The sequence below is a fragment of the Apostichopus japonicus genome, chromosome 16 (genome assembly GCF_037975245.1).
Source record: "Apostichopus japonicus isolate 1M-3 chromosome 16, ASM3797524v1, whole genome shotgun sequence".
Classification (NCBI taxonomy): Eukaryota; Metazoa; Echinodermata; class Holothuroidea; order Aspidochirotida; family Stichopodidae; genus Apostichopus; species Apostichopus japonicus.
In genome coordinates, this window is record NC_092576.1 from 8,217,501 (window position 1) to 8,245,352 (window position 27,852).

A 27,852-nucleotide genomic window follows, 5' to 3' on the forward strand; every position below is an offset into this window, starting at 1 on the left:
TATGAATAGATGAAAAACAGATGAATTACACTTTCTTTTTATATGCAATTTAAATCAACATAAAAGGGCGGTGGAAACTACTTAAATGTGACCTTTACTCTAGCACCTGGAAAAATAACAGATGAGAGGAAAACATATCAGTATCTGACAACATCAAATTCCAATCAACAATCCTGACATAATACATATTAATGTTATTTTATGCACACTTACTATTTAAAGTAATTCAAGGTTGATTGTACCAATAAGGGAAAGTTGTTTTTGGTAATTTAACCTCAATGAAGTACTATTTAAAGTAAACATCAAAAAAAAACAATTAGATCCCGACATTTTAGCAGATCTCCAAATAACACCACTTGAAGAGTATTCTCTCCATGCAAATTTACCCATATCCAGGTCTGATTGCACAGTTAAGGCAGATCCAGAGCCAAATACAATGGAGATCCCTAAACATCATACTTGAGCCTAGCTCAAGGTCAAGCCAAGATACAGGGATGAAATCTCCACTCTTAATTTAGAGTACTAGTGCAAGGCAACAACAAAATAACCCAACTAAATTTGACAAGGCAATTCGTATGACATATGTGGAGGGAAAACAAACTAATCTTACTAACACAACTAAATTACCCCTTGGACAACCAGTAAAGGTCAGCCAATACGGCAACATCTTGTGAAACCCAACTTAGTTACCCTTCGGACAACCAGTGAAGGTCAGCCAAAACGATAACATCAGAAAAAGGGGTTGAAGAATATACTTCCAGTAAACACATAATCTAAATACTACAGAGACACCAAACTACTGTAGCATGACCGTGTCAAGGTCACAATACAAGAAATCCTAAAAATGTCACAAAACATCATACTGGGAAAATTCATACACCATAAATACATATATAATCTTAAGACTATCTCAAGACTATCCTAGTGAAGCCTAGATAACATGGATGTAAAAAAAATGGCAAAGTAAGGAGGATACAAAGTATAATAACGGCCCTGGGGCATGGGAAAGCCTGGGCGAAAGCTTTATGATAGAAGCCAACAAATAATGATCAGCACCATCAAAAATACAGTTCAAATCCCAGATCCCATTGCTTATAACCAATAAGCTTTTAATAATCAATAAAATATTAATCCTCTGCTTTTCAGGAACAAAACAACTAAAAATATTTAGATATCCAGCTATCCCACACACTCTAGCCTGACTATCGAGGGCGCGGCCATTTTGAATGAGTCAACACCAGAAGAGAGAGACAGAGGGCGCCTAACCACGATTAAATATACCGCAACGGTGGGGAAACCTGACCTAGCGGTAGCAGCGTTATTTAGAATGTTAAAATGATAACTCTTCCATAACAATGGTTCCTTGACATATTAAATTTATCCATGATCTTAAAAGCCCGATATAAATATGAATCACAAGTATGCAGACGAAATCATAAATTTCAAGCCTAATGTCACAAATCACATATGTATACCGTGTGTCCCAATCCTATTGACACCACCCACTGAAGGCTATCCTAACAGGTTGATGAATTAACGATCTTTCAGAGGATTTTCCCTGCATTATTACCAAAGAAAATATAGTCAATTTGCAGAAAACACATGAATAAAAAGTAAAAATAAGTATTTACCCTACATTCCTGGCAGAAATTGCCGCGGAATTTAACAGAACTGAAAAAAATGTACGTTTAAAAGGCAGAGGAAACTTACACGTCTGCACTCAATCAGAGCAAGAACAAGAGAGAGAGCATGGCAGGACAGAGATGGTGAAAAGAGGGGCAAACAGGGTCACGTGACAGGATGCAGAGCTCTAAGCTCCTCCCCTAGTTAAGCCACATCCCTACATATAGTATATATATATAGATACATTAGTGAGAGAGGAAAAATGGAAACGTCAAAAATGGAGTTGTCGGTGTAAGGGGAAGGGTGAGGCGCACGCCCCTTCCGAAATCCTCGATCCGTCACTGGCTACCCTGTGTATATAATAGGGATCAGCGCTGTAATTATGTCACTGTTCCCCTTTCTCTTCCCTTGGCCTTTTTTTCTTTTACTCCCTCCTTTACTCCTTTTTCTCTCTTTCTTCTTTTTCTTTTCCCTTCCTTCCCCTCCTCCTCCTCTTTTTCCCCCTCTTTTTTCCCTTTTTCCTTCTCTTTTTTTTTTCTCTCCTCTTTTTCTTACCCGGGGGGCGCGCGCCCCCAACGCCCCCCCCCCTGGATACGCGCCTGTATACGAAGCGAAAAGAAGGGACAGGACGGCTGGGAGATATTCCGTAAACTTCTTCTCGTCTACATTTTTCCTTCTCACGATATTGAATTGCGATATGGGCAAGGGCACATTGTTGAATATAGTGTCTAGAAGCCGCGGTTCTTTAGCAATAACTTTAACTTACGCTAACGACACATTTGATTAACGACCTCGATAACCATAGCAACAACTCAACTGGCGTAGGAAAACATTACATCTATCTCTCTGTCTCTCAGGGTTGTATTGCCTGGACAAAACGTGTAAACAGGTGTAAAATCTGCCAACTGTGGAACTTGTCGTTTTCGTGGAAGATTTTCGACTTCAAAGTGAACTCCATCATTTGCCCTACATCTAAGGCTCACCTTCTTAAAGTTGCCCACTTTGGCGATACTAGCAAATGTCACAAGATGGTAAACGAACACTCATAATACGTCGATCACTGAGAGCGACGTCATGTGAGCCAAGGTGTTTATCTATAGCCTATAAGACTAACCTTCAATAACTAGGACGGTTCTCTGAGGTCAAGCTCTATTGGTGAGTGTGTGATTATCCTGGTCAATCGTCAGGACTAAATTTAGAAGGCAGATGTAACAGAACGCAATAAAGAGACGTATAACTTCCATGTTTTCGCTGATTTAGACTTTGTGAACGTATATGTAGGTTATCCGAGATAATAACACATATGGCCATTCGATTTACGATCAGCATAGTAAACTTGCACTATTACATGGCATTAACTGCTTAAAAGTGTAAAAAATGTTACAGAAGATTACGAAAATGATTACAATAACGATAAAAAAACACCATAACAATAGCACTAAGAACAACAATAACGACACCGATGACAATAACCGGAAAAAAAAAAAAAAAAACAGTACAAGAACAAGACAATTGACACGAAGAAGAAACAGGACAAGAAAGGACAGAGACAAATACAATAACAAACACAAAAACAAGGACAACTAAGAACAAGGACAAGAATAAGGACAGGAACAAAGACAGGAACAGGGAACAAGGACAGGAACAAACGCAATAAAAAAGGACAAGAACAGAGACAAAAACAAGAAAAGACAAAAAGAGGAACAGTCACAAACACAGTCACAAACACAAACCCAAGGACACGAACAAGGACAAGAATAAGGACTTTAATAAGGACAAGAATAAGACAAATAACAAGAACAGGGACATTGGCAAGAACAATGACATGGACAAGCACAAGAACACGACTAGGAACAGGAACATAGGCAAGTACAAGAATAATGGAAAGGACAAGAAAAAGACATATATCAAGAAAAATGATAGGAGTATAAGTACAAGGACAATTACAAGAACAATGACAAGAACATGGATAGGAACGAACATGAGAACATGGACAATAACAAGAACAATGGCAAGAGCAAGGGCATGCACAGAAACAGGAATATAGACCAATACAAGAATGAGGCACAGGGCAAGAACAAAAACAAGAGAAATAACAAGAAAATGGAAAGAAACGAACATGAGAACAAGGACAATAACAAGAACAATGGCAGAGTAAGGACATGCACAGAAACAGGGATATAGACCAATACAAGAATGAGGCACAGTGCAAGAACAAAAACAAAGATAAGAATTAGAGAGTGACAAGAACAAGGGCAATGGCGAGAACTAGGACAGGAACACGAACAACACAATACAATAACAAGGAAAGGACAAACACAAGGACACAGGCAATGACAAGAACAATGACATAGCCAAAACAAAGAGACATATGAACAAACACAAATACGAGAACAAAGGAAATGGACAGTGACAAGAACAAAGACATGATCAGGATCAGACCCAGGAGCGGACACAAATACTGGGAGGACAAGACAAACAACAGCAACAGATTGCTAAACACCAATGTTTAGGTTTATTGACCTCTGTCCCATGACGTCATCAATCCCGCAGGCACGAGTTTACATGGTCAGGCACCTACCCACCAAGTGTGAACTTGATCGCCGCGACACACGTTTTTGCTCGTTCACTCACACACTCATACACTTCCTCACATTTCTGATGTGTAGTGATTTACAATATCTCACCTCGCTATACATTAAATGTCCGGAGATAATATTAAAACAAGAACATAGCTAGAGAACATCAGGAACAAGAAAGTTCATTGTATTCTACTTGCATTTTTATTTGAAACGTCATAGATTGTTTTATCAGTTATATGATGAATTTGGAAAACAGCAAAGTTGAATAACTCAACCAAAGTTTTCATCTATATCGTGGATGTGTCTGATACAGTAGCCAGTATGCATAAGGCTACCACTCTACAATGGTTATACACATCTGTTAATGTGTCCAATACATGCATACTCCTAGAGTTTACTTGACTTTCAAAGTAGATTGTTTTTACGGGTGTATGACCGTATGTGACACGTTACAATGAGGACCGGCTTACTTCACCGAAAAAAAATACGGGAGTTATTACTCTTAACAAGAAAAAGAAATGTGTTTGCAGAAGTGATCGCCTTACTGTCTAGGAAAGTTGGTTGAGAGCCTGAATGAACTTTACGTAGATCGAGACACCAGTTACCTTTCTAAAAGCATTAACCAACAGATACCATTTCCTATTAGCCTTCTCCTTACAAGAACTTAGACTAAGATCTTTGTGAAGAGCAACTCCCTAAAACAGCTTAAAAAAATCTTTTATCGTTTGGAAGATATCCAAGCCTTAAAATTTGTGTCTGGGAGCCGTCATTTTGTAAATCTGTGACGTCATTGTGACACTTTTTTAACATATTTGCAAGGTAAAATGTTTAGCTTTGACCCTGACAACAAAGCAATCATTAGCTCATGTTAACAGCTTCAGTATATACTTGCAAAACCCATGGGCGCAGATCAGTCTTGGATAATGGTGGGGGACGCGTGTCTGTTCTCTGATATCTAAGCGGAGCGCGACTATGAGTTCGCGCGTAGCGTAAAAGAAAGTTTTTGGCAAATATACCTCCCAGATTGCCGGAAATAGCACTTTCTAGACCCAATGATGCTCCCAAACCTCCTTAAGTTTTAGATTTCATGGCTTCGAAATTTAGTTTAGGGAAATACACGAGCGTCTGCAGAAGAAAAATCAGGGAACAAATAATCCAAGTAGACTTTTGTATTCCATGGGTCTGTGGTCCTTTCCCAGGAAGCAATTATAGACTGCCGCAAACGCGATTTCCATCCTATATTTAACAACTGTGGATATAGCCTATATAATAACATGAGAAATGCTGCATGTCATTTGCACAATGCTGGATCAAACTTCGCCAAAGTTCAATACAGTTCAATTTGAAATGCAGTGTTTGGTCAAGACAAATTGGTGGGGACAAGGTATACCATGTCCCCACCACTGAAAAAGTTGGTGGGGACGCGTCCCGCTGTCCCCACCAGAATTTGCGCCCATGGCAAAACCCATGTCCTTTACAGAAAATGAACAATGGCAATAAACTAAAACAGACAACAAAAAGGAAAGCACACGTGGAACGATGAAGTCCTATTTTGTATTTGACTAAGTCTTGGGCCTTGTGTATGACAAAACATCAAATCAGTGATATCTCCCAAATGGAATCAGATTTTTCATATCTGTTTGGAAAAGTTTGAGATGACATTTATCTCTATCACATAGATCAATGTTGATATTTTGAGTTTGTTGCTCCTTTAAATGCTCGTCAAAGCAAAGTTACATATAGCATGTGCCATAATAATAATACAGTTATCATATACTCCATTCTTACAGTAGTTTTACAATGTATAAAATGTGTATTTTTCAACTGCAAATTATTTCAACTTCCATAGTGCCCAATATTTTTCCATGATAGGCCGAATACGTGTACCGAACAGATGCAATGCAAGAGGGATCAATTTTTGAGGCATGAACCCCTAAAAGGGTAAAGGATATGGGACTTTTAATTTTGGGGAAAAATTAAATGATGGTCAAAACCATGACAGTTGTCTTAAAACAATTTAAGCTGATCACACTCTTGACAGGATAATTCGATTTCTGAGTCAATAATATTATGCTATTTCTAATATTTCAAATTTAAGGCATACATTAATACAAGATTTGACAAAATTCGAACTTAGAATTAACCAAAATCTTGTTTCTGATTCCTTGTACAACCCATAATAAAGTTGCAAATACTACAAATATTAAATTGTCTGAAAGTGGCCAATTGGCATTCAGTTTAGCACCTTAGCATATAACTAAGTACTCACAATAGCATATTTAAGGTGCAAAGAATTGAAAACCGTCTCATATAATGCTGCTGAGAATTTCGAAGTTGTGGTATGGCACCCCCTCTTTATGAATCCACGCAGTTAGCAAATTACGATTCTTGTTGAAAGCTCCCATCCCAATCACAAGACCCTAGCAACATCCCTGACAACAGAACAACTATGAAGATTCCAACACAGTTTGTCCTTGAACATTGTGATGTATTGAATACATGTCAATTGAGGCCAGAAAAGGTATCATGCATTTGTTTTTCTTCCATCCAAGCTTCTTTGTTGATCCTGAGGAGCTAATCCAATGTTCTGAATACTACATTTAGAAATATTCCAGCCACTCTCATTCAGCCTCTCTGATGGTTAAAGCATCACTTTCCCCGTACTATACATAGAATACAACCTGGAATGATAATAAGTGGTTTTTTTTTTCCTTTTTTCGTAACACCTTGCAACAAATCAACAACGTTAGTTCTGTTCCTACTGTCCCTCCTCCGACTTTCAACTTACGTACGTCCCGTGATAAGTAGCACTCCATTCGGTAAACATGGGATCCTTTTAGTGAGATGCCCATTGCTACTGAAAGATACCAAAACGGAGAGGAAGCCCTGCCCAATAAAAAAAAAAAAAAAGAAGCTTTTTTAAGAAGATTTTTGCATTCTTGCTCTGTGTTTTCTCTCATGAGCCCCCCTCACTGATTTCTTGTAGAAGCCCTTTCCACAAAACTGACAGTGGAAGGATTCTCCACCTACGTGCTTGATCTCGTGGTGTTTCACGTCGTGCTTGTATTTGTAGTTACTCTCGCAGAAGGCGCACTGGAACGGCCGCTCCAATTCCAGGATGTGCGTCTGCTGATGTTCATGGAGATCGTGGCTATCGTTGCACTGTTCGTGGCAGAACTTGCATTTGAAAGGGAATTCCCCCGCGTGCGTCTTCATGTGCTTCTTCAATTCCACGTAATCCCTGAAGGTCTGGTTGCATAGAGGGCAGTCTATCGGTATGTCTGCGGTATGATGCTGCATATGCATATCCAGCTCATGTTTAGTCCAATATCTGTTTTGACAGGCGTGGCACGAGAACCTCTTCACGATACCGTGGCTCTGACGCTTATGCAGGGTCATGGCTTCCTGCGTGGGAAATTCCTGCATGCAGATACTGCAATCCAACTCCTCGTGGCTTTGCCTGTGTTTATTCAGACCTAACAAAGACCCGAATATTTTCTTACAATCGGGACACTCATATCTTCGGTCAGGAGACTCCTCTGTCTTCCGGTCTCGCTTTTCCATGCCTGTGTTACCATGGGAACTACTATCCTGATTTGTGTCGTCCCCTCGGTCGTCCATTGACGGCTTGTGTTTCTTACTCAAGTGCAACTTCAATGACCTCTTGCTCTTGTATGTCTTTGAACATTCTGGACAGCAAAATTCTGTTTCAGATTTGACTTTCTTTTTTCGTCTGTGGAGATCTTTCTGACTGTTCCGATCTTCCTCTTGTTTTCTCTTTCTTGAGTCTTTTGTCTGTTTTGCTGCCCTCTCTGGCATGTTCTCCTTGTCTCCCTGCTGAAATGCATTTGAATCTCCTTTACTCTGTGAGGCTGAGTCTGTCCAATAAAGAAATGATGAGTCAAGATTAAAAAGAGGGAAGTCGAAGGTTTCCTAAAAATTACCAAACAGCCTTCACGGGAAATTGTTAAATACTTCATTTTATCCGCCACTCTTCAACATTTGAAAGACAAATGTGAATATCATCACTTTCTAGATTCAACAGGAATTGCATATTAAGCCCTACGAGCCAGTTTCCACACATCCAGCTTTTAGCTGAACGTAACACAACAGGCAGGACTTTCACCAAACTGCACTTTATTCTAAACTAGAATTCAATACAGTGTAGCTGTTTAATGTTTCATCAGTAAGGCCTCATGTGCTCACCGAAGGATGATGACAATGCCTGTTGAGCAAAAAATTGGGTGAATTCAACCCTGGCACGTTTTTGTAAAAAAAAAAAATCTAAAGATGTTGCAACTCTCGACATGATCTTATTAGGCAGTGGTGTCAGTCTTAAACCTGTTAGAATTCTACTTTGAATGTTTGAAAAGGAAAACAAAGAGATAGAAACAAGGCTCGGAAGCCAATGGCACTATGACATCACAGCACAAATGACAGCTTCCAGGCACAAAGTAGGTTACCTCCCAAATGGAACAAAAGTTTGTTTGAAGTTGCTTGAAGTAGATTTTTTTTTTTTTAACCACAAAGATCTCTGTTGTAAACGTTATAAAGATGATGGTTTTGGTTTTATGTCCCCCCGCCCCCCTTAGAAAGATCAACACTTACCCTTTACCACTCTAGTGGTGAATCTTAGATTAGTACGTCCCGATTCTTTCTGAGAGTCGTTGCCGTCAGTGGTCTCTGCTGACTTAGCATCCTCGCGATTCACCACACCCCTGGATCGCTTTGCTCCATCTGTGTCAGTCTCTGGCGTAGCATCCTCGCCATTCACCACACCCCTGGATCGCTTTGCTCCATCTGTGTCAGTCTCCGCATCTTCCTTTCGTTCAGAGCTCTCCGTTTCTAAGCGACGGAAATAGTTCACATTCTGGTTATTTTGCTAAGGATCTTTGTACATCAGAGCAACTTTACAACCTCATACAAGAATATTGAGAGATGCTAGAACCCTGAAATTTGGTAAGTTATAAGAACTTTATACTTTTAATTAATTATGCAAAAATCCCTCACAGCTCTCACATTGATTGTTTGTTGGTAAAGAGTCTGCATAAAAAACGTTCCTCGTGCTGAATCGCAGCATGAAATAGCAACTTTATAGCTGCACAACTTAAAAAATATATTACAGGAAAGCATTGTAATCATTATTTTGTACTGTTTGGACTAGACATTATTACCTCTGAAAGAATCAAGTATTATGAAGCAATATTTTAGGAGCAATTTATCTAGATGGTCCAAGCAAATAATAAATTTAGTAATTTTTAGAAGAGGTCAAACCACAACATACTACAAAATCAGGTGATTTAATATGGAATGACCCATATATGAAGTAACCTAGATATAAGTAATCACATATCTGAGTGACCTAGATATTTGTAATCATATGCATGAAGTGACCTAGAAATGTGTAATGATACATATCAAGTGCCCTAGTTTAGCTAAGTTATCATATTGTCTGTTTAAAGTGACTTACAGTAATCATATCTATGAAGTGTCCTAGATATATGTTATCACATACTGTATATTGACTTAGATATATGCAATGACATATATGAAGTGTCCTAGATATATGTAATCACATATATCAATTGACTTAGATATATGCAATGACATATATGAAGTGTCCTAGATATATGTAATCACATGTATCAATTGACTTAGATATATGCAATGACATAAATGAAGTGTCCTAGATATATGTAATCACATTTATCAATTGACTTAGATATATGCAATTAGTGTTCAACCGATTATGCATAACAGAAAATACCGATTACCGATTATTTTTTCCATAATCGTACCGATTCCGATTCCGATTATTTGAAAATGAGAAAATATCCCGTATATACGAAATCGGCAATAAAGTTTGACAGAAACAATAATTGTTGTGATTTTCCCCTGTTTCCTTTTGCTTCGTTGTTATACAAGGCTCTAAGGTATCATTTTGTATGTACCAAATTACCTCTGGAGTTTCTCGGAAAGAAAAAAAAAGTGTTTTTTTTTTTTAAATGTCCAAAATACGGAAATATGACATCCTACCTAGTCAGTGCTGTGCTAAGCGAATGGCCTAACCACCTCTACGTGAATGTCACCTGTTAATGGCTTGAAATGGGCTAAGAATAGTTACTCAAAATATCCATCTCAAAAAGTATCTCAGACAAACCATCCATCTTCAATCTTTACCAAAGTGTAAATTTTAATGACATGTTGCCTTCATTCCGACATTATTTTCTACTTATTATCAGTATTATACTGTTTATGAACAAATAGAAATGTTACGAACTTCAAGTTAAACATACCTATTCGTTTCCTATTTAACTCTATTCAGGTTCAATTAGAAAATGTAAGCTTAGGCCAATCAAACTGAAAAGCAAATTGTACCATCGTAACTTGTTTAAAATTACTCTAAAATGTAATACCAGATTGATGTAAAGAAATAATAACAACTAGAAACTACTCCAATATAACATTCCCTCTATAAGACATATTACATACAGTACCTTCCAAACAAATGCCGATTTCCAGCAAATTGAAAGTTTGCTACGCATTTTTTTTTTTTTTTTTTTGCAAACCGATGGTTAGGCTACATTTCTCATTGACTTAGTTTAGTTGTTAGGCTAACATGTGGTCGAAGATTGCAGTTTCCGTGGATATTTTTATTTTTTATTTGCGACACAACTAGAGCAAATAAACAGATGGCAAGGTTAGATTTCCATGCAGTTGACTTAGTGTGAAGTAAGGCTACCATGTGGTCGGAGATTTGTGAGGATTTTAGGTTATTTTCGCTGGTACTGAAATTGCTTCGTGCACGCCGTAATTTTCCACGGTAACTTCCCGGGGATTGTGCGCGACCCTACCGCACTGCTTCAAATTTGATGCGGTATGTGAAACTGTTTGCGCGATTCGCGCTGCAACTGCAATTCCTAGCTAAAGCAAACGCATGTCACAATTAATTTTACACAGACACCTGATATAACGAGGGCGATTTTCTTATATTTCTATTTCACACTCGTAATTGTGCTTTAGGAGGGCTTTGTAGCACATTGCTCCCGCTTATTTCCGACCTTGTCAAGCACATTCGTTAATTCGCGAAATTGGTATTGCTGCTATGCCTACTGTGCCAAGAAATTTGAAGTCACTAACCACGAGGGAAGCAAAATCGGCGACCCTGGCAGCGTAAATTGATGAAAGTATACACTGTGAAAGACGTATCGAGGGTGTCGTATTTTAATATTGCGTAGTAAAAGAACAAACCTAATACATCAGTTGATATTTTCAACTTCCATATGTTTTTGAATAATGATATTTTAACCTTCCATATGTTTTTGAATAATCGGTATTAAATAACTGGTATTCCACGTAATTTTTACCGATTCCGATTATGTTCCGATTATGCAATATTCGTACCGATTCCGATTCCGATTAGGTTAATCGGTTGAACACTATATGCAATGACATAAATGAAGTGTCCTAGATATATGTAATCACATATATCAATTGACTTAGATATATGCAATGACATAAATGAAGTGTCCTAGATATATGTAATCACATTTATCAATTGACTTAGATATATGCAATGACATATATGAAGTGTCCTAGATATATATGTAATCACATTTATCAATTGACTTAGATATATGCAATGACATATATGAAGTGTCCTAGATATATGTAATCACATTTATCAATTGACTTAGATATATGCAATGACATATATGAAGTGTCCTAGATATATGTAATCACATCAATTGACTTAGATATATGCAATGACGTATGAAGTGTCCTAGATATATGTAATCACATATATCAATTGACTTAGATATATGCAATGACATATATGAAGTGTCCTAGATATATGTAATCACATATATCAATTGACTTAGATATATGCAATGACATATATGAAGTGTCCTAGATATATGTAATCACATAAATCAATTGACTTAGATATATGCAATGACATATAAGTGTCCTAGATATTGGTAAGCACAAATACCAAGTGATCTAGATATTTGTAAGCACACATTTCAAGTAATCTAGATATGAAATCACATATCAAGTGACAGAGATATATATGTTATCACATTTACCAAGTGACCGAGATATAAGTAATCACATACTTATACTGTACCAAGCGACCAAGATATATGTAATCTTTATGTATGAAGTGACCTAGAAATGTGTAATGATACATATCAAGTGCCCTAGCTACAAGTTATCATACTGCATGTATTAAGTGACCTACTGTTAAGTAATAATATGTACAGTATGAAGTGACCATATGTAATAATTGTAATCATGTATGAAGTAACCTACATACTGGTAAACACAAATATCAATTGACATATGTAATCTAATATATCAAGTGACCTGGATGTGTAATCACATATAAGAAGTGACTTATATATAATTAATCAGATAGGAAATTACCTAAACATATATAATCACATATCAAGTGACCTAGATGTAATCACACATACCAAGTAACCTACTGTAGATATATAAGTAATCACATATCTAAAGTGACCAAGATATTTGTAATCATATGTATGAAGTGACCTAGAAATGTGTAATGATACATATCGAGTGCCCTAGCTGCAAGTTATCATACTGCATGTATTAAGTGACCTACTGTTAAGTAATAATATGTACAGTATGAAGTGACCATATGTAATAATTGTAATCATGTATGAAGTAACCTACATACTGGTAAACACAAATATCAATTGACATATGTAATCTAATATATCAAGTGACCTGGATGTGTAATCACATATAAGAAGTGACTTATATATAATTAATCAGATAGGAAATTACCTAAACATATATAATCACATATCAAGTGACCTAGATGTAATCACACATACCAAGTAACCTACTGTAGATATATAAGTAATCACATATCTAAAGTGACCAAGATATTTGTAATCATATGTATGAAGTGACCTAGAAATGTGTAATGATACATATCGAGTGCCCTAGCTGCAAGTTATCATACTGCATGTATTAAGTGACCTACTGTTAAGTAATAATATGTACAGTATGAAGTGACCATATGTAATAATTGTAATCATGTATGAAGTAACCTACATACTGGTAAACACAAATATCAAGTGACATATGTAATCTAATATATCAAGTGACCTGGATGTGTAATCACATATAAGAAGTGACTTATATATAATTAATCAGATAGGAAATTACCTAAACATATATAATCACATATCAAGTGACCTAGATGTAATCACACATACCAAGTAACCTACTGTAGATATATAAGTAATCACATATCTAAAGTGACCAAGATATTTGTAATCATATGTATGAAGTGACCTAGAAATGTGTAATGATACATATCGAGTGCCCTAGCTGCAAGTTATCATACTGCATGTATTAAGTGACCTACTGTTAAGTAATAATATGTACAGTATGAAGTGACCATATGTAATAATTGTAATCATGTATGAAGTAACCTACATACTGGTAAACACAAATATCAAGTGACATATGTAATCTAATATATCAAGTGACCTGGATGTGTAATCACATATAAGAAGTGACTTATATATAATTAATCAGATAGGAAATTACCTAAACATATATAATCACATATCAAGTGACCTAGATGTAATCACATATACCAAGTAATTTACTGTAGATATATAAGTAATCACATATCTAACGTGACCAAGATATTTGTAATCATATGTATGAAGTGACCTAGAAATGTGTAATGATACATATCGAGTGCCCTAGCTGCAAGTTATCATACTGCATGTATTAAGTGACCTACTGTTAAGTAATAATATGTACAGTATGAAGTGACCATATGTAATAATTGTAATCATGTATGAAGTAACCTACATACTGGTAAACACAAATATCAAGTGACATATGTAATCTAATATATCAAGTGACCTGGATGTGTAATCACATATAAGAAGTGACTTATATATAATTAATCAGATAGGAAATTACCTAAACATATATAATCACATATCAAGTGACCTAGATGTAATCACACATACCAAGTAACCTACTGTAGATATATAAGTAATCACATATCTAAAGTGACCAAGATATTTGTAATCATATGTATGAAGTGACCTAGAAATGTGTAATGATACATATCGAGTGCCCTAGCTGCAAGTTATCATACTGCATGTATTAAGTGACCTACTGTTAAGTAATAATATGTACAGTATGAAGTGACCATATGTAATAATTGTAATCATGTATGAAGTAACCTACATACTGGTAAACACAAATATCAAGTGACATATGTAATCTAATATATCAAGTGACCTGGATGTGTAATCACATATAAGAAGTGACTTATATATAATTAATCAGATAGGAAATTACCTAAACATATATAATCACATATCAAGTGACCTAGATGTAATCACATATACCAAGTAATTTACTGTAGATATATAAGTAATCACATATCTAACGTGACCAAGATATTTGTAATCATATGTATGAAGTGACCTAGAAATGTGTAATGATACATATCGAGTGCCCTAGCTGCAAGTTATCATACTGCATGTATTAAGTGACCTACTGTTAAGTAATAATATGTACAGTATGAAGTGACCATATGTAATAATTGTAATCATGTATGAAGTAACCTACATACTGGTAAACACAAATATCAAGTGACATATGTAATCTAATATATCAAGTGACCTGGATGTGTAATCACATATAAGAAGTGACTTATATATAATTAATCAGATAGGAAATTACCTAAACATATATAATCACATATCAAGTGACCTAGATGTAATCACACATACCAAGTAACCTACTGTAGATATATAAGTAATCACATATCTAAAGTGACCAAGATATTTGTAATCATATGTATGAAGTGACCTAGAAATGTGTAATGATACATATCGAGTGCCCTAGCTGCAAGTTATCATACTCTTTACATGTAAAAAGTGAACTACAGTAATCACAAGTATGAAGTGACCTAGATTTATGTAATAATTATAATCACATATATATGAAGTGACCTACATACTGGTAGGCACAAATATCAAGTGACCTTTATATATGTAATCATATGTATGAAGAGGCCTAGATATACATGTAACATTTGACAGATATGAAGTGCCCAATATATATGTAATCAGATGTCATGTATTGAACTTAATACAAATATCCTTGCAAATGTTTTAATAGTAAATATGGCTTGTTTTAAAAATACAAGTTATGCTTCTCATTATCCACTTGAGCAGACGTTCCATTATTGGATCAAATAGATACACTTTGGCAAATTCATTGTCAATACCAACCACTTAACCCCATCCCAACTTTGGAGATTTTTTCTTGGGGGGGGGCATTCTAAAATACCTGAGGAAGAATTCAATCCTTTTTCTTGCTCTGTTTTCTTGTTGTAACCAGTCAAATAAACAGTTCCTGAAGGAAAAACAAAAAAACAAAGCCACAAAAAGATTGTTATCAATACAAATGTGACTATATAGACTATAGAAGCAGAGATGTGACTGTAGACATGTACCTACAGTAGGACCACCCATAAACTGAAAAGTTAACTTTTGAACTTGACAACCTTCTCAAACATGTATTGAAGTGAAAATATGAAGTCACAGAGTAAAACACCCATTTAGCACATGTACCCCAGAGTAATGAAGGTCATAACTGGTTGAATCTTCGTATAGTAATAGAGACTACATTTATCTTTAGACTTCATGCTAATAGTAACTGCAGAAATAGCTTGACTTACAGTACTTAGCATGATCTTCACATGACAGGATTACTAAGGCTTTACCATAGCACTAAATTGCATTGTTTTCTTGACAACTTTTGCACATTACAAGTGGGTAGGTAATGGTGACAATCCTCTATACCAACGAACTGAGGCCTTTTTTTGTCCAACGGGTAAATATTTTTATTTTATAGCTGGTGAGAAGTCAGTAAGTCCCACTTTTTAAGAAAAATTAAAATTTGACCATCTTGAATCACTTCACAGAAAAAGCATTTGCTGTAGGCTTTGTACCTGATTTCCTTTTCAGCCAAAATTGACCTTTGACCTGAACACTTTCAGCTCATCCTCTGTGTAAGACTATGGCTTACTGTAAGTTTGATCAAAATCAAGCAGAGTCCATGAGTAGGAGTCTATAGGGTGGCATACTCCTCTTAGAGTCTATGGGGTGGCATACTCCTCTTAAGGAGGAGTTTATAGGGTGGCACTCCTCTTAGAGTCTATAGGGTGGCATACTCCTCTTAGAGAGGAGGAGTCTATAGGGGGGCATACTCCTCTTAGAGTCTATGGGGTGGCATACTCCTCTTAGAGAGGAGGAGTCTATAGGGTGGCATACTCCTCTTAGAGAGGAGGAGTCTATAGGGTGGCATACTCCTCTTAGAGTCTATAGGGTGGCATACTCCTCTTAGAGTCTATAGGGTGGCATACTCATCTTAGGGAGGAGGAGTTTATAGGGGGCATACTCCTCTTAGAGTCTATTGGGTGGCATACACCTCTTAGGGAGGAGGAGTCTTTAGGGTGGCATACTCCTCTTAGAGAGGAGGAGTCTATAGGGTGGCATACTCCTCTTAGAGAGGAGGAGTCTATAGGGTGGCATACACCGCTTAGAGAGGAGGTGTTTATAGGGTGGTATACTCCTCTTAGAGAGGAGTCTATAGGGTGGCATACTCCTCTTAGAGAGGAGGAGTCTATAGGGTGGCATACTCCTCTTAGAGTCTATAGGGTGGCATACTCCTCTTAGAGAGGAGGAGTTTATAGGGTGGCATACTCCTCTTAGAGAGGAGGTGTTTATAGGGTGGCATACTCCTCTTAGAGTCTATAGGGTGGCATGCTCCTCTTAGAGAGGAGGAGTTTATAGGTTGGCATACTCCTCTTACAGAGGAGGAGTCTATAGGGTGGCATACACCGCTTAGAGAGGAGGTGTTTATAGGGTGGCATACTCCTCTTAGAGAGGAGTCTATAGGGTGGCATACTCCTCTTAGAGAGGAGGAGTCTATAGGGTGGCATACTCCTCTTAGAGTCTATAGGGTGGCATACTCCTCTTAGAGAGGAGGAGTTTATAGGGTGGCATACTCCTCTTAGAGAGGAGGTGTTTATAGGGTGGCATACTCCTCTTAGAGTCTATAGGGTGGCATGCTCCTCTTAGAGAGGAGGAGTTTATAGGTTGGCATACTCCTCTTACAGAGGAGGAGTCTATAGGGTGGCATACACCGCTTAGAGAGGAGGTGTTTATAGGGTGGCATACTCCTCTTAGAGTCTATAGGGTGGCATACTCCTCTTAGAGAGGAGTCTATAGGGTGGCATACTCCTCTTAGAGAGGAGGAGTCTATAGGGTGGCATACTCCTCTTAGAGTCTATAGGGTGGCATACTCCTCTTAGAGAGGAGGAGTTTATAGGGTGGCATACTCCTCTTAGAGAGGAGGAGTCTTTAGGGTGGCATACTCCTCTTAGAGTCTATAGGGTGGCATACTCCTCTTAGAGAGGAGGAGTCTATAGGGTGGCATACACCGCTTAGAGAGGTGTTTATAGGGTGGCATACTCCTCTTAGAGTCTATAGGGTGGCATGCTCCTCTTAGAGAGGAGGAGTTTATAGGGTGGCATACTCCTCTTAGAGAGGAGTCGTCTATAGGGTGGCATACTCCTCTTAGAGTCTATAGGGTGGCATACTCCTCTTAGAGAGGAGGAGTCTATAGGGTGGCATACACCGCTTAGAGAGGAGGTGTTTATAGGGTGGCATACTCCTCTTAGAGTCTATAGGGTGGCATACTCCTCTTAGAGAGGAGTCTATAGGGTGGCATACTCCTCTTAGAGAGGAGGAGTCTATAGGGTGGCATACTCCTCTTAGAGTCTATAGGGTGGCATACTCCTCTTAGAGAGGAGGAGTTTATAGGGTGGCATACTCCTCTTAGAGAGGAGGAGTCTTTAGGGTGGCATACTCCTCTTAGAGTCTATAGGGTGGCATACTCCTCTTAGAGAGGAGTCTATAGGGTGGCATACACTGCTTAGAGAGGTGTTTATAGGGTGGCATACTCCTCTTAGAGTCTATAGGGTGGCATGCTCCTCTTAGAGAGGAGGAGTTTATAGGGTGGCATACTCCTCTTAGAGAGGAGTCGTCTATAGGGTGGCATACTCCTCTTAGAGTCTATAGGGTGGCATACTCCTCTTAGAGAGGAGGAGTCTATAGGGTGGCATACACCGCTTAGAGAGGAGGTGTTTATAGGGTGGCATACTCCTCTTAGAGTCTATAGGGTGGCATGCTCCTCTTAGAGAGGAGGAGTTTATAGGTTGGCATACTCCTCTTAGAGAGGAGGAGTCTATAGGGTGGCATCCTCCTCTTAGAGTCTATAGGGTGGCATACTCCTCTTAGAGAGGAGGAGTCTATAGGGTGGCATACTCCTCTTAGAGTCTATAGGGTGGCATACTCCTCTTAGAGAGGAGGAGTCTATAGGCTGGCATACTCCTCTTAGAGTTTATAGGGTGGCATACTCCTCTTAGGGAGGAGGAGTTTATAGGGTGGCATACTCCTCTAAGAGTCTATAGGGTGGCATACTCCTCTTAGAGAGGAGTCGTCTATAGGGTGGCATACTCCTCTTAAGAGTCTATAGGGTGGCATACTCCTCTTAGGGAGGAGGAGTTTATAGGGTGGCATACTCCTCTTAGAGTCTATAGGGTGGCATACTCCTCTTAGAGAGGAGGAGTCTATAGGGTGGCATACTCCTCTTAGAGTCTATAGGGTGGCATACTCCTCTTAGAGAGGAGTCGTCTATAGGGTGGCATACTCCTCTTAAAGTCTACAGGGTGGCATACTCCTCTTAGTGTCTATAGGGTGGCATACACCTCTTAGGAGAGGAGGAGTTTATAGGGTGGCATACTCCTCTTAGAGACTATAGGGTGGCATACTCCTCTTAGAGAGGAGGAGTCTATAGGGTGGCATACTCCTCTTAGAGTCTATAGGGTGGCATACTCCTCTTAGAGAGGAGGAGTCTATAGGGTGGCATACTCCTCTTAGAGTCTATAGGGTGGCATACTCCTCTTAGAGAGGAGGAGTTTATAGGGTGGCATACTCCTCTTAGAGAGGAGGAGTCTTTAGGGTGGCATACTCCTCTTAGAGTCTATAGGGTGGCATACTCCTCTTAGAGAGGAGGAGTCTATAGGGTGGCATACACCGCTTAGAGAGGTGTTTATAGGGTGGCATACTCCTCTTAGAGTCTATAGGGTGGCATGCTCCTCTTAGAGAGGAGGAGTTTATAGGGTGGCATACTCCTCTTAGAGAGGAGGAGTCTATAGGGTGGCATACTCCTCTTAGAGTCTATAGGGTGGCATACTCCTCTTAGAGAGGAGGAGTCTATAGGGTGGCATACACCGCTTAGAGAGGAGGTGTTTATAGGGTGGCATACTCCTCTTAGAGTCTATAGGGTGGCATGCTCCTCTTAGAGAGGAGGAGTTTATAGGTTGGCATACTCCTCTTAGAGAGGAGGAGTCTATAGGGTGGCATACACCGCTTAGAGAGGTGTTTATAGGGTGGCATCCTCCTCTTAGAGTCTATAGGGTGGCATACTCCTCTTAGAGAGGAGGAGTCTATAGGGTGGCATACTCCTCTTAGAGTCTATAGGGTGGCATACTCCTCTTAGAGAGGAGGAGTCTATAGGCTGGCATACTCCTCTTAGAGTCTATAGGGTGGCATACTCCTCTTATGGAGGAGGAGTTTATAGGGTGGCATACTCCTCTAAGAGTCTATAGGGTGGCATACTCCTCTTAGAGAGGAGTCGTCTATAGGGTGGCATACTCCTCTTAAGAGTCTATAGGGTGGCATACTCCTCTTAGGGAGGAGGAGTTTATAGGGTGGCATACTCCTCTTAGAGTCTATAGGGTGGCATACTCCTCTTAGAGAGGAGGAGTCTATAGGGTGGCATACTCCTCTTAGAGTCTATAGGGTGGCATACTCCTCTTAGAGAGGAGTCGTCTATAGGGTGGCATACTCCTCTTAGAGTCTACAGGGTGGCATACTCCTCTTAGTGTCTATAGGGTGGCATACTCCTCTTAGGGAGGAGGAGCTTATAGGGTGGCATACTCCTCTTAGAGTCTATAGGGTGGCATACTCCTCTTAGAGAGGAGGAGTCTATAGGGTGGCATACTCCTCTTAGAGTCTATAGGGTGGCATACTCCTCTTAGAGAGGAGGAGTCTATAGGGTGGCATACTCCTCTTAGAGTCTATAGGGTGGCATACTCCTCTTAGAGAGGAGGAGTCTATAGGCTGGCATACTCCTCTTAGAGTCTATAGGGTGGCATACTCCTCTTAGGGAGGAGGAGTTTATAGGGTGGCATACTCCTCTAAGAGTCTATAGGGTGGCATACTCCTCTTAGAGAGGAGGAGTCTATAGGGTGGCATACTCCTCTTAGAGTCTATAGGGTGGCATACTCCTCTTAGAGAGGAGTCGTCTATAGGGTGGCATACTCCTCTTAGAGTCTACAGGGTGGCATACTCCTCTTAGTGTCTATAGGGTGGCATACTCCTCTTAGAGAGGAGGAGTTTATAGGGTGGCATACTCCTCTTAGAGAGGAGGAGTCTTTAGGGTGGCATACTCCTCTTAGAGAGGAGGAGTTTATAGGGTGGCATACTCCTCTTAGAGAGGAGGAGTCTATAGGGTGGCATATTCCTCTTAGAGTCTCCATCAATCTGCGCAAGTGTCAGGAGAACATCTTTATTGATATGTTAATTAGAAATGTTTTTTGTGGCTTGAATGTTGAAGAGCATGATAGGAAGCACATGTGGTGCAAACATTGGGTCAATTGAGACAATTTTAGACCACTTTTGGGCCTCCTCCCGAGATCAAAATTTGTTTAGTACTGAGTAACTTGGTTTGTTTACAAGTGACAACAACTTCAGACTCTCATAGGGAAAAGAATCTCACAGGTCATGATACAGAAAATTGATGGTACCATTAATGGCCAACTTGTCAGCTTCCATTGATGGGTACCATTTAGCAACCTTCTGAAAATAACTACGTAAACGTGAAGTCCACATTCCTTTGACAATTTAGTATGTAAGTCAATGAGGAACTTACAGCAGTATGTTACCATAGGCTTTTGAATTATTTCATCGTTAGAGCTCTCACGCCCCCAGATGAAGTTTGACTGTAAAGTACAACACTACAGAACCAAAGCTTCTTTCATACGTAAATATCAGGCTGAAGTTATTCTTGTCATCAACAACTGAAATACAATTTCAGTTTGGGAGAAAATAAAAACTTTAAGGACTTTGTTAACTTGTATCACTAAAAGCATCTTGATATAGAGGGCAGTAGACTAGTTAAATTATGCTCGATGCAGTAAGAATTCAGCAAATATGCAACATTGCAATTTTTTTTCATCCTCTGTGAATTAGTGAGTTAAGTATTGATTGCAATGAGAAACTAAATGGAAAAACAGCTGAATTGCCTTAATGACATCATTCACACTGTTGTTGCCAGATGCAATTTAACAAAATATCAGAAAATTTAAAGAAAAAGAAGAAACATATTTTTTGCCATACAAAAAAGCTATGAGGATGTAGTTTTAACCTAACCTAAAGATGCTGACAATTTCCAGCATTTCTGTTTTAAGCAGTTATTTTCAGCCAAAATAGATTCATCTTTGAAAAGAGTCACATGCAAAGGTTTGCTTGGCTCTCAATGCTCACTGCAGTTAGAATCTTATCAAATTGCTACACTTTTTTTATCGAAACATTTTTTTACCCCTCTGTGAATTAGCGACTTAAATATCATAAAAAGCGTAAAATAGAATAAAGAAATAACAACCAGCTGAACTGCGATGAAGACATCATTGACTCTGCTGTTGCCAGACGCATTCTTTAAAAAATTAAAAAATCAATAAAAAAAAATCTTTGCCGAGATACAATTTGCAATGAGGATGTAGATTTAACCTCAAGATGCTGACAATTTCCACCATTTTGTTTTAAGTAATCATTTTCAGCCACTAGAACACCCCTTTAATGTAGAAAGGCATATATACCTGCGGTGGGGTTAGAATTAGATCACAAACTCTGATTCCTTCCACAGTACTTACCTGTCCCTTCAACTGTGAATGTGACCTCACTACCACTCTGGATCACCATATCTAAGTTCTGTTGTTGCACAAGTCCTTTCTGTAGAGTGCAGATCAAATGATCACGGCTTGGCATTTTCAGGAGCAGGTAAGAGCATGGGTTATCCTCTTCTGTAACATTTCAAACATATTTAAAATTTTTTTTAAAAAAGGCAGGAAATTTATGCAAAACACTTTCTGTATTTTCAAACTCTTAGCATTTTGATGCATTTAAACAGGTATTGTACATTGGGTACAAAAGATGAGCTGTGATGCTTGCGACATCTTTTGGAGACAAAATGGGTTGAGAGGGGATGGGGTTGGGGGAGGGGTATGAAACATTTCCATAATTGGTCAGTTGGGTTCTCCTCAGATCAACTGTACATTAGCACAAACAAGAACCCTTTAAACTCCTTGAAATATGGTCCCCACAAATGGTCAGTTGATTCTCTTCAGTACTAAGTACAATCACAAAGCCTTTAATACAGACATTTTACCAATTATTCATGTTGCTATCCTTGCGTGCTTCAACTTGACCGTTCAATCTCTCGCCACTCTAACACAACTACAGTATCTCCTCAAGCAGCAATAAAGTTGATTGTCACATCATTTTCTTGACCCAAAACGGTACACACAGATGAACTCACCATTACTTTGCCCTGGTCTGCAATCCAGAGAGGCCAGGGTAAGATGTTCCTCAGAGTGGGCCTCGATGGTCCAGTCTTCCCCTGGCTTTAAAACCATACCTACAGTAAAAGGATTAACAATAATTACACTTAACCTGGATTATTAGTAATTACTGTGTCTGTTATCTGGATCATCTGGATCGGATCCAACTACTGTAGTTATTGCTATGTAGATCTTTGTAAGTGTTGTTGCGATATTACATCTATATTGACAGGGAATAATTTATCTGTTACCCCTGTATCTGGATCATCCGGATCGGATCCAACTACTGTAGTTATTGCTATGTAGATCTATGAAAGTGTTGTCGTGATAATACATCTATATTGACAGGGAATAATTTATATGGTTATCTGGATCATCCGGATTGGATCCAACTACTGTAGTTATTGCTATGTAGATCTTTGTAAGTGTTGTTGCGATATTACATCTATATTGATAGAGAATAATTTATCTGTTATCTGGATCATCCTGATCAGATCCAACTAGTTATTGCTATGTAGATCTTTGTAAGTGTTGTTGCGATATTACATCTATATTGACAGGGAATAATTTATCTGTTATCTGGATCATCCGGATCGGATCCAACTACTGTAGTTATTGCTATGTAGATCTATGTAAGTGTTGTTGTGATAATACATCTATATTGACAGGGAATAATTTATCTGGTTATCTGGATCATCCGGATCGGATCCAACTACTGTAGTTATTGCTATGTAGATCTATGTAAGTGTTGTTGTGATAATACATCTATATTGACAGGGAATAATTTATCTGGTTATCTGGATCATCCGGATCGGATCCAACTACTGTAGTTATTGCTATGTAGATCTATGAAAGTGTTGTTGCGATATTACATCTATATTGATAGAGAATAATTTATCTGTTATCTGGATCATCCGGATCGGATCCAACTACTGTAGTTATTGCTATGTATCTATGTAAGTGTTGTTGCGATAATACATCTATATTGACAGGGAATAATTTATCTGGTTATCTGGATCATCTGGATCGGATCCAACTACTGTAGTTATTGCTATGTAGATCTATGAAAGTGTTGTTGCGATATTACATCTATATTGACAGGGAATAATTTGTCTGTTATCTGGATCATCCGGATCGGATCCAACTACTGTAGTTATTGCTATGTAGATCTATGTAAGTGTTGTTGTGATAATACATCTATATTGACAGGGAATAATTTGTCTGTTATCTGGATCATCCGGATCGGATCCAACTACTGTAGTTATTGCTATGTAGATCTATGTAAGTGTTGTTGTGATAATACATCTATATTGACAGGGAATAATTTATCTGTTATCTGGATCATCAGGATCGGATCCAACTACTGTAGTTATTGCTATGTAGATCTATGTAAGTGTTGTTGTGATAATACATCTATATTGACAGGGAATAATTTATCTGTTATCTGGATCATCCGGATCAGATCCAACTACTGTAGTTATTGCTATGTAGATCTATGTAAGTGTTGTTGTGATATTACATCTATATTGACAGGGAATAATTTATCTGTTATCTGGATCATCCGGATCGGATCCAACTACTGTAGTTATTGCTATGTAGATCTATGTAAGTGGTGTTGTGATAATACATCTATATTGACAGGGAATAATTTATCTGTTATCTGGATCATCCGGATCGGATCCAACTACTGTAGTTATTGCTATGTAGATCTATGTAAGTGTTGTTGTGATAATACATCTATATTGACAGGGAATAATTTATCTGTTATCTGGATCATCCGGACCGGATCCAACTACTGTAGTTATTGTTATGTAGATCTATGAAAGTGTTGTCGTGATAATACATCTATATTGACAGGGAATAATTTATATGTTTATCTGGATCATCTGGATCGGATCCAACTACTGTAGTTATTGCTATGTAGATCTATGTAAGTGTTGTTGCGATATTACATCTATATTGACGAGGAATAAATTTTATGGTATCTCATCGCAAAATTGTCAGTTCAAGGCCATTTGACATTCCGATACATGCATTCCATCATTTTGAAAAAAAAATTATTCCCCAATCCATAATCCAGGTCTAAAAATTCTGAGAAAGACAAAAGTAACCCTAGGTTTCTGAGAATAAACCAAGGTGTTTTAAAACAAAGAAAAAAAAAAAGGGTTTATCAGTGCTATATATCCAAAGTGTATGGTACTACTAACATTGCTTAATCTATTAGATCTGTTCTGACTAGTTCTCCATTTCATTTCCAAACTTTGAGAAATATTCAATTTGATAATAAAATGTTTCAAATAGGGAACCAATTGAGTATTGATGCTTCCAAAATGGCCGGTAAAGTCTTGCTTAATTCTGTCAGATTGTTTCATTTGAGCATGGCTAATGAAAATTAAGTGAAATTAGACTTTCTTGCCTTTTGAGAATGACAAGCTGTTTACAACTTGTTGATTGTCTAATGTAGATACTATTTATTGAAGTTTCAGCACTTTTCAGGGCAATAAAGATGACAATTAAAAAATATAAAGTGCTGGTTTCTTGCCTTGTCTTAAAATAACATGTTGTGTAGGAAAGTCTCACAACACTTTCACAGAACAACTAGATCTGTTCAGCTCAGGCAATACAGTGACATACGTTCACATGTAAGTGTAGTCATCGAAAAATAGTCATTAATGTTTATAACACTCAAATTGACACCCATTTGAAGCATTCTTTGTTAATTTGGAATCGGGCTGGTGGTCATACGTAGTACGTATTCTAAAATGCTCTCAGTCTTTGTGATCAGAAGTGTCCTGAAACATGAAAAACTGTACAGTAAATGTTTCTCTTTGCTTTAAATATTTTACTACCAACTCACCCCAAATCATGGTTATTGGATACTGGAATCTTCTTACAATATGTATTTTTCTCTTGCTTATCCTTCTCTTGTTTTTACAATCTGAAACCTATATAGGCCTATATTGAGAAAAGAAAAATCTTTGATATCAAAGGAATATTTAGCCAATAAACATTTATTCAGCTCAGCTGTCAATAATATTGCATTCTACATAGATATTGTCACTCTTATACTTTATAGCCTAGGCCTAATATGTACACTAAATCCAAGTTGCTGTCATTTGGTAAGGCCAAGTGAATAATATGGAGTAGGCGAAGTATTGCAGAACTAAAATAACAGCTCTTAAAAAAAAATCAGTTCCAACTTCCCACATTATTGTAGTGTACTATTCAAATGTTACCGAAATCTAAAAGAGTACATCTAGGAACTAGGAGTAGCTGCAGAATACCCCGCTGGATCCGAGATTGTGGTTTTGACGGAGACGAACAACGTCCAACGCAGTTTTATATTGTGCTTGAGTAGATGGCGCTATTATAGTATTGTTAAGAATATTGGACTTTGATATTTTTTCCCTTTTTTCGAATGTACAATGCATATACTTGTAAAACGGGGTACGTGGTCCGTTTTTGTTTCTGTTGCCGACGAACCAACAGGCTACGCAGTCATTCTGTAAAGGAAAGTAAAGCCTGAAGATGTGGGGTGACATCCAACGGGAACGTGGGGATCTGGGGTGACATCCAACGGGCTACTGGGTCTAGCTTTGTTTTTAAGTAAACCTAACGGGCTACGAAGTCAGCTACGAGCCAACAGGCTACGAAGTCAGAAGTTGTGGAATGGGGGTTATCCAACGGGCTACGGATACCCTAACCCTATCCCTACCCCAACCCCTAACCCTAAATTTGGCTACGAGCCAACAGGCTACGAAGTCATTCTTTATAGTAAAGTATACACATGTTTCCGTAAATAAGTTAGCGCCATCTATCACTTATCCAGTTTTACCTCGTAGCCCGTAGCACCTATTTTGGTTAAGTTTCAACAACGCGGGGTATTCGACAGCTATGCCAGGAACTACAGTACTAGTAGCATGGTGACTTCGCAGTTCGGACACTTAAGACTTAAAACACCCCAAAACTAAATCTTCTGGTCTAAATCACCAGAAAATATACTTCATATGGTGGGAGAATTGTGTTATAGTACGATACACGGCCAAACTTTCTTTCCTGCAAACTGTTTTCACGTTGTTTTCCAAGAAGATTCTTCCTGATTGTGGAACTGGTATTTCTTTGCTAGAGTATTGCGAAGTTCGGACACGCAACCCACAGTGTGGCGCTGGTGATAAAATTGGTGGCGCAGTTGCTCTTTCAGTAATTATAACAGACTTCATAGATCTTCGTCATTTTATTGACAAATATGAAAGTAATTTCTTGCACACGGGTCATTTTGGAGAGAAAATGACTGTAGCTTCGTACTTTTTGGTGAAATTTGGCTCCTCCTGTAGGTTTTCATGGTGAAATCGTGTATTTCTTAGGGTGTCCGAACTTCGCAGTATGCCGAACTTCGCAATACTGACTATAGTACCGCGTATTGAACAAGTCTACAGAAACTCATTTTGTTACATTTTCATGTCCAGGTTCCCTATTAATGCTAAAACCTATGATTCGCTTTTTTTCATTAGTTTATAACAATTTGCTTAAAACCTCTTAGGTCTAGTCACACGGCCTAAGCTACCGCTCCTCAAGTCGCTGTACAGTAACATTAACAGACGCTAGAATAGTCAACGAGGAATACTATTGGTACCAGTTTTGCTATGCCTTGGCACTACACAATGCGCGATACTTACTTTGTTGGTAAATTGTTCCTCTGGGAAAGTGGACTAGGCCCTACGGTGGACTAGGAATAGACATTGAAATCATCTTTGAGCACTTTTGATGTATTTCATTATTCAGCAAAATCTTTAAAACGGCTCAGGCAAAAAAAGGATACAAAGAAAGAAAGATCTCGAATGTTCAGTAGTACCACAGTAACATATAACCAGTGTATGAAAC

General features: G+C 38.2%; 1 protein-coding gene and 2 long non-coding RNA genes across 6 annotated transcripts in view; 1 reads left to right on the forward strand and 2 right to left on the reverse strand.

Annotated features, from left to right (window-relative positions):
• Positions 1–1,704, reverse strand: part of LOC139982372 (uncharacterized) — a 1,796-nt gene extending 92 nt beyond the window's left edge. Inside the window, exons 1-2 of the long non-coding RNA XR_011798151.1 lie at positions 1,057–1,704; positions 1–106 (exon numbers count right to left, since the gene is read on the reverse strand). The exon at positions 1–106 is cut by the window's left edge and continues 92 nt beyond it. This is a non-coding gene — a long non-coding RNA (uncharacterized lncRNA). The remainder of the gene's footprint in view (positions 107–1,056) is intronic.
• Positions 1–3,124, forward strand: part of LOC139982373 (uncharacterized) — a 4,596-nt gene extending 1,472 nt beyond the window's left edge. Inside the window, exon 2 of the long non-coding RNA XR_011798152.1 lies at positions 1,851–3,124. This is a non-coding gene — a long non-coding RNA (uncharacterized lncRNA). The remainder of the gene's footprint in view (positions 1–1,850) is intronic.
• A 2,620-nt stretch (positions 3,125–5,744) lies between these two features.
• On the reverse strand, positions 5,745–27,852 carry LOC139982371 (uncharacterized). 4 transcript variants are annotated; one of them, XM_071995127.1, is made up of 8 exons: positions 27,648–27,852; positions 25,829–25,926; positions 22,950–23,048; positions 22,285–22,434; positions 15,570–15,635; positions 8,961–9,050; positions 8,814–8,897; positions 5,745–8,083 (listed from the first exon to the last, which is right to left on the reverse strand). In XM_071995127.1, exons 2-8 carry the CDS (start codon positions 25,836–25,838, stop codon positions 7,125–7,127), a joined length of 1,458 nt encoding a protein of 485 aa, XP_071851228.1. In that variant the 5' UTR covers positions 25,839–25,926; positions 27,648–27,852; the 3' UTR covers positions 5,745–7,124. The 4 variants fall into 4 exon arrangements, with proteins under 4 accessions (XP_071851228.1, XP_071851224.1, XP_071851225.1 ...); XM_071995123.1 differs by having other exon boundaries at positions 8,814–9,050; XM_071995124.1 differs by having other exon boundaries at positions 8,814–9,050; positions 27,605–27,852.